Genomic DNA, 12,736 nt, shown 5'->3' with positions numbered 1-12,736 from the left:
CCTCTAACCTGAAAACTTTTTTTTGTGACATCGCACAGATCCAATTTGCTAATTCCCTTTTGGGTCATAGTTTTTGGAACTACAGAGAACTATTTATAGCTATTATAGAAGCACATTTTTGCTAAATATCGCTATGGTACTACCTGTGATACACTTTAATATTAGACAGGTATATGCTTATCGGGCTGGTTACTGGGATCTTTTTTTGTATGAAGAAACATGCTACATGCACTGATAGCTATACTCTTGTTATTTAGAATATTCTGAGATGAAGATGATGTAAATATAAATCATGAATGAATATATTGTTTTTTTCTTCTGAAAAAAAAATGACACAACAAGCTTTTTATTTCGTTTTGGTAATTGGTCGACATCATATATTTGCTTTTGGCTGGTAAAAATCAAAGGGTTAAACATCTCAATCATTATTTTGTATTGATACAGTAAATAGGTTTTAAAATTTTCATATATATTTGGTTATTTTAATATTGTAATTTTTAAGATTTATATATATATATATATATATATATATTGTAGTTTTAGTGATGTTAAGTTTTAGTAAAATTCTTATTAAATATTATTTAAAAAAAATTAAAAATGGTTTTGTTGGCTAGTTGCCTATGACTCTTAATTAATTTGCTTTTTTTAGAAATTGATTTTTTTTTGAATTTTTAAAAATTGAATTTCTTTTTTTTTTATTGGTGGATCACTAATTTTCTGTGGTTTAAGATCAATTTTTCAGAATAAAAAATTGTTAAAAAAAAACTTTAATCGTCAAGTGTCCTCATAAATTAATTATTGATTTTTATTTTTTCCAAATTTATTGATTTTTCCATAATTAATATTAAAAAAAAGAATTGCCATTAAGTTTTTTGTTTTTTCTAACCATGGAAACCTTAAAAACAAAAGCAAAGACAGATTGTTCCCTTGTTGATTTTCTTCATATTTTTCCTTTGGTGATTTTTATTATTGAATGGACTTGTTCAATTATTTTCCTCCATAAGCTTTACCTATATTATACATTTTCACAATTCAATTTTAAATCATGATGCAATATAAAAAGTACAATTTAAGTCAACACTACAATAAATAAGATTTTCTTTTTGTCTTTACAATTTTAATTATAACTTAAAATTTTGCAATCACATTTAAACCTTTATGTACTACTTTTTTTTTATTTTTATTTTAATCTACTAGACATTGTAATTATTTATATTAGATATTTTATTACATATGAATTCTTTGCCATGCCATTAAGACTACACATGATACTTCATATCAACTTGATTTTTTTGACATAGAAAATCTACCATAGATTATTGTTGTTGAATTGGGATGAGTATAATCTTAAAGTTAAATAAATAGTTTGTTATAATAATTAGCTTTTAAAAAATTATTTATTTTATTTATATCATATATATACATTATTTGATATAAAAATAAGCACATTGTACTTTCTCCTCCTTATTTAGTCCCATAAGCTAAAGATGGAATAAAATGCGCACAAGCACATTTCAATGATGATGTTGGGGCTATTGTTTCATCCAAAATTATCCATGCTCCTATCTCTATTCTGCTCCAAGGTTATCTAGTCCATTAATTACTTCTGTCACTTCTCTTCATCGTATTCAAATGTGTTTCATTATTAGATTTATGAATTTGTTCAAGCATTCAATAATTGTCATCCATTACTTTTTGCATAGAGTGCATATTACACCTGTTTAAATTTCTCTATATGATTAATTTTTTTTTTTACTCAATTAAAAAATTATTCATTTAATTTTCATACTATAGAAATATGTTTGCTTTTTTAAATTTGAAAAGTTAAAAAAAAAATGAATTATTTTTATAAATTTGGATTTTTTTTTTTCACACATTTATAATTGGTGTTTTGAAAATTAATAAGATTTATCTTGGATTCTAGATAAGCTAAATAAGAATGTTTAAAATTTTATGTATATATTATTAAAGCTAATAAAATTTCATTTAGAAAATGTGGAAATGTATATATATATATGTTTATATGTTTTTATATTTGAAGATATCTTAATTTTTAAAATTTTATGTGTACAACATGAAAGCCTAGAAATTTCCATCAAACAAGTAGTTTTTTTTTTTTGAGAATTTGGAAATGTCTATATAAATTAAATTATATCTTTTTACATTTAGAGATTTTTTAAAAGATTAATATGTCTGAACTTTACTTCAAAATGTTCTCATGGCCTTGTATTAAATTTTTTTTTTTTTTCCTTTCCTCTGTAATCATCTGAGTAGTTTTGAGAATCTTGTAAGATTTTAAACTATAATTATGTGAGAGGTGTGTTTGGTCACTCGTGTGTTTCTATTCTTTTGTTCAATAAAAAGAGGGATACAAAACTAAGAGTACAGTATGTTGATATATCCAAAAGTTGATTTCCATCTGTGAAGAGGACATGATAGAACATCAATTTTTGGCTTCAATATCTAGAAATAGTGTCCATATGCTAGCATTTCTGGCTTTTTAGGGCCTGGAGTTTCCTTGTAGTCATGACTTTAGAGTGTTGTAACTCTCATTGTGCCATTATGTAACTATTTTTCAAGTAATATATGTTGTATTTCTCCCACTAAAGAATAAAAGCAAAATGGAATCCATTATAACATCTTATTTTGTACGTGACAAGAAGACCTCATTTTTCATTGCTGAGAAAAGTGTGCATATAGCACCACTGCTCATTTGATATGTATAGACAAACTTTGTGACTCCATGGAGATGGGGCACTCTATTGTGTTTGAGTTTCTCCACACATGCATATGTAGAATGTGATGTACTATGAAAGAACCTGTGGCAACTGGTTGTGGTACATTATGTAAGGATCTCTTTAAGTAAATAGTGTCATCCAAAACCTGCTATTGAGGCAACCAATGTACAATAATAATAGGATTCTTCTAATTTGTCATTCTTTCAATTTACATTTTTTATGGCAATAAAATGTAATCTACTATTGCATTAAAAAATGAGAGAGGAATCCAACTGCACAAAAATTGGGTGTGAAATTGAATACAAATGTTGCACAGTGAAACACCACATCTGGTCATCATTCTTTTTTCTTCATCAGTAAGAACATCTGGTCATCATTCTTACATACATGGAAGTATGAACCTTTCGGCAGAGTTCAATTTTATGTAGATTAATAATACATTGTTTTGATTTACAACAAATATAGATAATTTCCTAAATGAGATAATCACCAATAATAAGGAATGCAAATGGAAATAAGAATACAACATAAATTTTGAATGCCACCATATAGGACATTGGCAAAAAAAAATGTGTTGAATGCCCTTCATCCTTCATCAAATGACATAGAATACTTATAATGAGAAAAAAGTAATATGTACCTGTTGTTCCACTTAGTAGAAATTGTTCATTCTAGAAAATCAATATTTCTTCACAATGATTTTAAAGCTTTCATTGGTAGAATGAGTCATTCTAGAAAATTAATATTTCTTCACAATGATTTTAAATCTTTCATTTGTAAAATAAGTGGTGAATTATATCTCGGTCAACTTTGATCATCTCAATATTTCAATTATTATTTTAATTGTGTATTACCAACTTAACACAAATACACTAAACATCCTAAATCTATTAAGTAAAGTTTTTCAGTAGAAATCACATAAGAGAAATCTTTGGCCGACGCATTTCGAACCAACAAGGACCAGATGAAGAGGTAGGCCATGGAAAATGCAGACCATTTCGAACCAGAGGTAGACCATGGAAAATGCAGACCATAATTTCAAGCAATGGCTATATTTGAACAATAATATTTAAATTATGATATTAATTTATTAATATATTAAAAACAAATATTATTAAGTAACGCTATATTAATGAGCCATATTTTATTGTTGACCATGTTTTATTTATTGATTACTTTTATATATATATATATATATATATATATATATTTTTTTTTTTTTTTTTCTTTTCTTTATATATATATATATATATATATATATATATATATTTTATTCATTTATTTTTAATTATATATATATCTTTTGACCAGTGTATATTAGGGTCTTGACTCCTTTTTATAATTTTTGACTTCCCTTCTTGTTTGGAGTTTGACTTTGATTTTTTTTTAATAATATTTGATTTTAATAAATTAATTAAAATATTATTTTTAAAAAACTTCCGGTTTAATATAGTAGTTATTTAATAATATGTGTTTTTAATATATTAATAAATTAATATCATAATTTAAATATTATTGTTCAAATATAACCGTTACTTGAAATTATGGTCTATACATTGATCTCTATTTAAGCCTTTGCGATGCTCTGCGTCTTCATCTGGCCTTAATTCATTATGGATCACAGAAGCCTGAATACAAAAAAAATTCCTAAATGTAATACCACAATTACTATTTCAAACCAAAATACAATTTTTCCAATTCAACAATTCCAATTTGATTGTCAAATTACATTTTTACATCTTTATATTTCTTAAGACAATTACTAATTTTCAATCAAATTATTTTTTTTGTATATAAATAAATTCAGCATCCTCAAACAATAATAACACTCAATTCCACAAATTATATAACTAAAACATCCTATATAACTAAAACATCCTTAAAAATCCCTACGTAATTTGGGTGGCTGAACAAAAACTGTAACAGTTAGACTACTACTTTGATTATAGTGGAAGGATAGACGCCAATTGTGAACACCTTTGAAATGTCACAGCCTTACCTTCTTTTAGTTTACTATTGCTTTTGGCAATGTGAGAGGAATCTAACGACTTCAAAAGTTTGGAGTGAAATTGAATACAGATCTGTCATTTTTTTCATTTACATTTTTTATGGTAATAAAATGTAATCTACTATTGTTTATTGTTTTTGACAATGAAAGAGGAATCTAATCACAATGAAAGACGAATCTAATCACACCAAAATTGGATGTGAAATTAAATAAGTATTTTGTACAGTGAAATTTACATCTGGTCATCATTCTGGTATATATGGAAGTCTGAATTTTTTTGGCAAAGTTTAATGGGATACAGATTAATAAGACATTGTTTTGATTTACAACATATATAAATAATTTTTTAAATGAGATAATCACTTATACTAAGTAATATAAATGGAAATAAAAATACAACATATATTTTGAATACTATTATATTAGGAATTGACAAAAATATGTTGAATTACTTTCATCAAAGGACATAAAATGCTTAAAATGAGGCAAAAGTAATATGTACATGCTGTTTACTCTGAGTAGAAATTGCCCATTCATTGGTAAATTAAGTGGTAAATTTTATCTGAGTCAACCTTTATCATCTCGATATTTCAATTATTGTTTTTATTGTGTATTGTCAATTTAACACAAATATACTAAACATCCTAAATCTAATACAACAATTATTATTTCAAACTAAAATACAATTTTTCCAGTTCAATAATTCCAATTAAACAATCCTATAATGTCTCTTTATACTTTAGAGACAATTATTAATTTTTACTCAAATTATAAATCTAAATGATTTAAAATATGTTTTTAAGTGTATAAATGAATTCAGCCTTCTCACAAAACCATGTGACAATCAATTTTACAAATTATATGACTGAAACTTTCTAGAAATTAGTACCCAATTAGGTTGCTGTAAAAGAGCAAAACCATATAACAGTTGGACTACTACTTTGATTAAGTGGAGTCTAAAACACCCACAAATTAGCGCTGGATTAATGGAAATTCCAGCAAGATTATCATCAAATCTTGCGGCAATTTTTGAAACTTCAGAATTTAGGGATTCTGGATGGGCTTCCGGGATTTTTAATGATCCATTTCCACCGAAAAAAAGCTTTAAATACTACAACATTCAGATTTTTTTGCAAATTTTTTTTCCTTGAAAGAGAAAACTGCTGTCCTGTGGCGTTGGTAGACAACGCCCTTTAATCAAAGTGGAAGGATTGACCGCAAATTGTGAACACGTTTGAAATGTCACAGCCTTACCTTCTTTTGTGGAACTGTCAGTACAAACTGTCAGTGCAACTTCCTGTCCAAATCACAATAATTTATTCCACTCGAAGCATGCCTACATTCAACCCCCCTTCACAGGGTAACTGACCTGGACCTGCAAGCAGAGCATGCCTCTCTAGCGAGATCCTCGAAAAGCCGCCGCGGGAACTCTGCCGAAGATTCGAGATTTCTGTGGTCTATCATGGAGTTTTAAAACCCCACACCAGCTACATTACTGGTATTGTTATTGCTGATCGAAGACGGGTGAATCAGAAGAAGTAGCGGATTGAAATCTAATCGATTACAGAATGGAAGACGCGAGTGGAAGAAGGATATTAGTTGCAGTGGACGAAAGCGAAGAGAGCATGTATGCTTTAAAGTGGGCTGTTGATTATCTACATCTTGATTCCACCGACACTCTCATCTTGTGCCATTCCAAGCGCCTTCTCGGAGCTTATGAAGGGCTCGGAGGTCCTGGTATGTAAGGAATTGTTCTAATTATTTAGTTATTTTATGATTTTGTTTGTGAACAGAGTAATTCTTTTGTATTTCTAGCGTTACCTAGATTCTGCTTGTGCCGGTTTGCCCCTTTCTGCAATTTCACTTTCTTCTGTGGCTGTGGCGCGGGCAACTGCTGGCTTTCAAAGTGCCTCGTTGCTTAATGTAGCGAGGGTTTGGTTGATTTATTTAAGCACCTCTTGGCTGACGCTAGATTGATCAGAGAAAGAGGATCAAAGCCAACCTGGTTCAATTCATTTAAATACTTGTTAGGGTTTATACCTTGACTATGATTCATCATAGGATTTTTATCTTATCCATGTTAAGGTGTTAGTTTCATTTTTTTGGTTGCTAATATGCCTGGCTGATAATACCACAAAGGAATCCCCTGGGATTTTGATCTCGTGCTTGCAGTGAACAGTTCCAAGCTCACCAACTAAACTATTTAGTAATATTAACTTCTAAACATTATATAATAAAAAATTTGTTAGTCAAACTCACCAACTAAACTATTTAGTAATATTAACTTCTAAACATTATATAATAAAAAATTTGTTAGTCAAACTCTAAGAGTGATAGAGGACCAATCTTCAAACAGGGAAAGTGTTACAGTGTTGTATTCAGTTAATTAACATTTCTACTCATTTTACTGGAAAGTGTTCTCTTCAATTAATTAACCTTTCTACTTATTTTACTGAAATTTATGTGATTATTGTATTCATTTTTAATATCTGTTCTAGTTTTCTACCTACATGAAAACTTTGATGTAACCAATTTCTGTAGTGTTTTCATTGTTGCGAACTTCTCAACCATGTTCTCAATCATGTTCCTGTTCCCATTCGTATAAACGGCTGCCATGGTGTCAATGAGAAAAACAATCAAATATTTCCTTATAAGAATAACCCCACCCTAAACCGGGTCAACTCCTGCAAATTCCTCTTTACAGACTCTACACTAAGCAGAGTTACGGTAACTTCATGGTGAATGTAATGTTAACTTGCCTCATTTATAAGGGTAAAAGAGTGGGTTTAGTTCTTATTAAGTTTTAGGTTTAAATTTGATGGGAAAGAATCGAAGATGTAAATTATTTTTGGGGTTAAACTATTTAGGAGTATCTATCCCAACTTTACTGGTAATGAAATCCTCTGATGATAACATCCTACTGTGAGTAAATAGTTCTTCATTCCATAGATAACTGACCTGAAACTAAACTCAAAATAATGAAAAAAAAAGGCAAACAAAAACACTTTACTCATTTATTTAAATGCATCTGGAAGCTAGAAAATTGTCATCTAAGGCCAGGAATGATAAATAAATGCATCTGGAAGCTACAGAAAATTGTCATCTAAGGCCAGGAATGATTCTTTTGGTTCTACAGTTATATTCGTGTTGTTCTTATTATTTTATTCATTGTTTTGTGACTGTGATGAGAGCAGGCTTTGTACTTACACCGGAAGTTGTAATAGCTTTGGAGAAACATCAAGACCATGTTGCCGAGGCCGTCATGCAGAAGGCGAGGGATATCTGCAGCGGGACTCCGGTGCGTTTTCTGTACATTTTATATCAATTTAATGGGTTCTTAAGAAAAAAAACATAAAGGAGGGTATGCAATCATTGCAGTGAAAGATTAATTTGAAGAAAATACTATGGAAGAAAGCATCCAAGGTTAAAGGTGTTCTGGTCATTGTGTTTTGCAGGCGAAAGTGGAGGAGAAGATTGTAAAAGGAGATGCGAGAGATGCACTGTGTGATGCAGTGAAGAAGGTGGGGGCAGATTTTCTCGTCATTGGCAGCCATGGTTATGGCACTTTCAAAAGGCATGTCTGCAAACACCATCAAGTTATTATCAGCTACTGTTTGTTTGCAAAGCTAGGGGATCTTGGTGGTGCATGGTAGGGGATTTTGGGTGGAAAGTGTTCAATAAGATTTGATGTTTTTTACTGGGTTCAATTTCCATAAATGATAGGTTTCAAGTCATTTAAATTTTGAAGAAATTTGATTCTTTTCTAGATTAGTAAAAAGTGACAAATTAGATTTCCTTGTGTAATTAGATTAGGAGAGTGCAATTCTTGTGTATGGATAGCTGTTTTTGTTTTTGATTTTTTACAAGTGGGGAGCTGTTTTTTAATATGTATGTTTTCTCCTTTTGTTCTTTATGTTTTCATGGTGGATCCTTGATGTTCTAATTATAAGGTGTTTTGGGAGCATGATTGCAGAGCATTTTTGGGAAGCGTCAGCGACTATTGTGCCCACCATGCAAAGTGTGCTGTAATGATCATAAAGAAGCCTCACAGCTGATCTGCAATTTAGCTCCTGGAACACTCTGTTTTGGCTCTGCTTTGGAGAGTATAAACCATCCAAGGCATTTTGATGGTCTCCCTGTAAAGAATAAATCGGTTATCTCTTTTTCTTTCGTTATTTCAAGGCTTTGGACAGAGACCATAATTTCATTTTCGAATCCAATACCAGATTTTCTTCAAATAATAACAGGGTTTTGTAATTACACCTACATGCTTCGTTTTTCATTCAGTGTGACATTGGGCTGTTTGTATCATCGTCAGCTGCTAATGGGATTTTCTTCAGAATCCTTTATCCCTAACTCTTGTAGTTGTCCAGGTCAGAAAAAATACATAAAATATTTTACTATATTATTTTCATTGATTTGGACGGTTTGTTGTGCTATTAATTAGTTTTGCAAAGGTGAATATTTTTTGTTGATACGTTCTGCTCTAATATGTGAGATTATTAATGTTTAACGTACTATTCTTATTATATGCTTTTGTATTAAATCTATTATATGAATAATGAAATCTTTAAACAAAAGAGATGTTTTCTGAGTATATAAATATATTAATTTGTGTTATTTTTTTTTTTTTTTTAATTTGGATTTGTTTTCATTTTTAGAAAGGCTAAATTTTTTGGAAAATGGGTAATACCATAGAATAATCCAAAATCATTATGCACTCTGGTATACATTAAAAATTAATAGATTTTTTCTCTTTTGCACAAACTCAAATTTTTTTGGAAGATGGTTGATGTCGTATTAATAATTCAGAATCATTATGCAATTTCATATACATTCACAAGTTACGAATATATTTTAATTTCGGTAAGTGACATGGTCTAAAGCATATGATTTTATACATGTAGCAATTTGGAACTGAACTTTCTTAACATTATTTGTTGTTTTACTTTGTACATTGTGAGTTTTTTGTTTTTGCAAAAGCTTAATTGGTGGAAGATGGTTAATGAGATATTAATAATTTAGAGTCTCTATATATTCTCATATACATTGTGACCAGTTTGAATTCATTTTAATTTTGTCATCTTATTTTAGTAAGATGATATGGTTGAAAGTTTGTGGTTTTATGCATATAACAATTTGGAGCTCAATTCTCCTACATTCTTTGTTGTTCTACTTCGTTGGATATGAAGTTTCTAAAAGGCATGAAATTTGAGATGCTATAGTTTTTTTTGTAGTTTTTCAAGTGGTTTGTGAAAATTTTAACTTTTGTAAAGGAATTCACAAAAGTGCAAGTTATTGTGATAAAGTCCAAGAATGACTTTCTTTGTATGAGAGGAAATGAGAGGGACGGAAGAAAGATTAGTGCGAGACAAAATAAGGCGTCCTGTAGACGATGCAAAGACAAAATTAACACAACGACATATATTGAAAAGTTTAAAAGTAGTTGGAAATTAGGAAGGACAGTGGCATTGAGACATTAAAGGTAGTTGAAGAGAAAATGAGTGTTCGATGTTAGAATTTCTAGAATTGAAACAAGAGTTGGGATATGAGGAATTAATGAAGTTTTTTTTTTCGAAAGAAAAAAAATAGACATCCTTCATTAATTAGATTAAAGAGGAGTTACATAGTCTTGTTTCTATGAATTGTGAGCCCAATATCATCCTCCATTATAAAAATGTCCACGAATTGGAAAGGTGTGCCGAGGGCGATCAAGAATCAAAATGTCAAAAAATTATCAAGGAGTCGCTGAGAAGGTGAAATGGATGGACTAGCATGGTCCTGCGTGACATATCTTGAAGAAACAATGTCAAAAACATCAGTGAATGGAAATAAATCCAGCAATACAACAGAGTCGGCCTGAAAGCTAGATAAAGGAAAAAACCAAGCAAAAAGAAGGATGAAGTCAAAACTCAACCATCCACCAAATGTTTGAAGTGCATCAGCCTTGGGAGGAGAGAAAATCCCTTTATTAGTTTTATTGGTTTTATTGGAATTGACCAAATAATAGTGACAAGGAAGCACATTTGAACCAATCTCTTAGTGATGGAAGCATATTTGAACCAATCTCTTGTCAAAGGTTGGAAGCAAACAAAATACCCTCCATAGATATAGATCCAATAATCTTTCAAATTCATATGTTTTGTAAGATGGTGTTTTGATAAGACAATATATTAAGTTATGTATAAATCAAATGGCCTCTATTGCTAAAACCCTAAAATTAATTCTAGAATATAATAATTTTGTTGAAATCTTTAAGAACTTTATAATTTTCAGGGAATTTGTTTAAAAAATTATGTATTAATATATTAAATAGTTTGATTGCAACTCTCATTTATATACGAGTTTATATATATATATATATATAAAGTATTTTAATTTGTTTCAAAAGAGATTAATTAAATAAAATTAGATTCCCTTATTAAAAATGGAAAGCAAGGAAATATGAAAATAAAATGTAAATATAAAATAAGAGGAAATATGAACAATGTCATAATATGTAAAGTTATCTTGTGGTTAATTTTCTTGTCAAAATTAAAAATAACGAAAAATAAAATATAAATGCAAGAATGTGAAATTTGAGATATTTATTTAATATATGATACAATATAGTGATTAATTTTATGAATATAATTTTATGAATATAATATATATATATATATATATATATATATATATATATATATATAATGGAAAGGTAATTTGAAAATTCATTTTGTTACCCATTAATTATGTCTATAGGCATGTTTGTTTTGGAATAGGGCTTCCAAAATTTAAATTTAATTATCAATAATTATTCCATGGATGGTAGGGATTTATCTTCCACAAAATATTTTGAAATATTTTTAGTAGTAGTCACAAATAGGTTGATATTTTTCTCAAAAGTAGTCATGGCATGGAATTTGCTTGTGTTAATCTAGTTGCATGGATCATCTTCTATGACAAATAAGGATTTCTTTTTTCTTTATGAATATGAAAACTGCACATTTGGTCATTATGTTATTCTTTATCTAAAAATTGCACGATTTTATTATTGGTGGGGAGATACATAATTGAAGAGTTTTCTATTGATGTTACAAAACCCATAATTGGGCTTGTCTTAAAGATGGATCTGGATATTGGATTTGAAACATCAACATAAAACTCTTCAAATGTAGATCTTGGGACCAATAATAAAATATCATACCATAGAAGTCTCAAAACTCAAACTATATGGTTATCATGCCTTTTTTTTTTGGTTTGGTAGCTTATCCCTAGGAACTTTGTCTCATTTCAACAATGGTACCAAAGGCCCTAGATTCGTAAGGCAGAAGGCCAAGTCAACAACTCATGAATATATCATATATATCTTATCAACAATCAAATCAATCATGTGACAAAGTGGCATTTGAACATAGGTTAAGAGGGTTACAAGTTTCCTCACAACTACTTAAGCTACACTCAATTGAAAATTATCATGAATTTAATAGTTGAATGTTGAAATTATCCATTTGGGAAAAAGCACCATGATTGGGCATTTCTTGGTATAGAGACTTGCATGTTGTGTTTATTCTTTAATATACATTGTTCATACATTGATATGGATACTAGAAGTTCCACGATAATTTAAATCTAGTTGTGACTTTTAGAAGGGTGAATGATGATTAAATGATTTGATAGAATTCATGGAGTCATTGGAGAAGTTGGTTGCAACTTGATCAAGGTTTAATTCCTATCATTTTAAGACTTCTTTCCTTTTTCACTAGATACATTTTGCACTGACCTATTTGTGTGGGTTCTAATAGTGCACTCCATGGGAAAGGGAAATTTACAACTTGTATTGATATGGGACATTAATTGAATCCCATATTGATGGTTCAAGTTCAATCTTGTTTAGAATTGCATGAAGGTTTTGGGGTGGAGGCTATGTGGTGGTGATAGATGGCTTTCTCATTCATGTGGTTAATATTACATGACACTGACAACACAGAGTCTATATGGCCCATAAAGA

At 29.6% G+C, this 12,736-nt stretch overlaps 1 protein-coding gene across 1 annotated transcript; it reads left to right on the top strand.

Annotated features, from left to right (window-relative positions):
* The first annotated feature begins 5,974 nt into the window (after window positions 1-5,974).
* LOC149224702 (universal stress protein PHOS34-like) lies at window positions 5,975-9,164 on the top strand. The gene is made up of 4 exons (XM_089386224.1): window positions 5,975-6,483; window positions 7,941-8,044; window positions 8,202-8,320; window positions 8,720-9,164. The coding sequence occupies exons 1-4, from the start codon at window positions 6,315-6,317 to the stop codon at window positions 8,799-8,801; spliced, it is 474 nt and encodes a 157-aa protein (XP_089242350.1). The 5' UTR covers window positions 5,975-6,314; the 3' UTR covers window positions 8,802-9,164.
* Window positions 9,165-12,736: the final 3,572 nt, after the last annotated feature.

This window comes from Pinus tabuliformis, chromosome Q (assembly GCF_031772625.1).
Source record: "Pinus tabuliformis cultivar Carrire ecotype Pingquan chromosome Q, CPIR1, whole genome shotgun sequence".
Lineage (NCBI taxonomy): Eukaryota > Viridiplantae > Streptophyta > Pinopsida > Pinales > Pinaceae > Pinus > Pinus tabuliformis.
The sequence above is the reverse complement of the archived record's forward strand: the minus strand, read 5'-3'. Positions and strand labels throughout refer to the sequence as shown.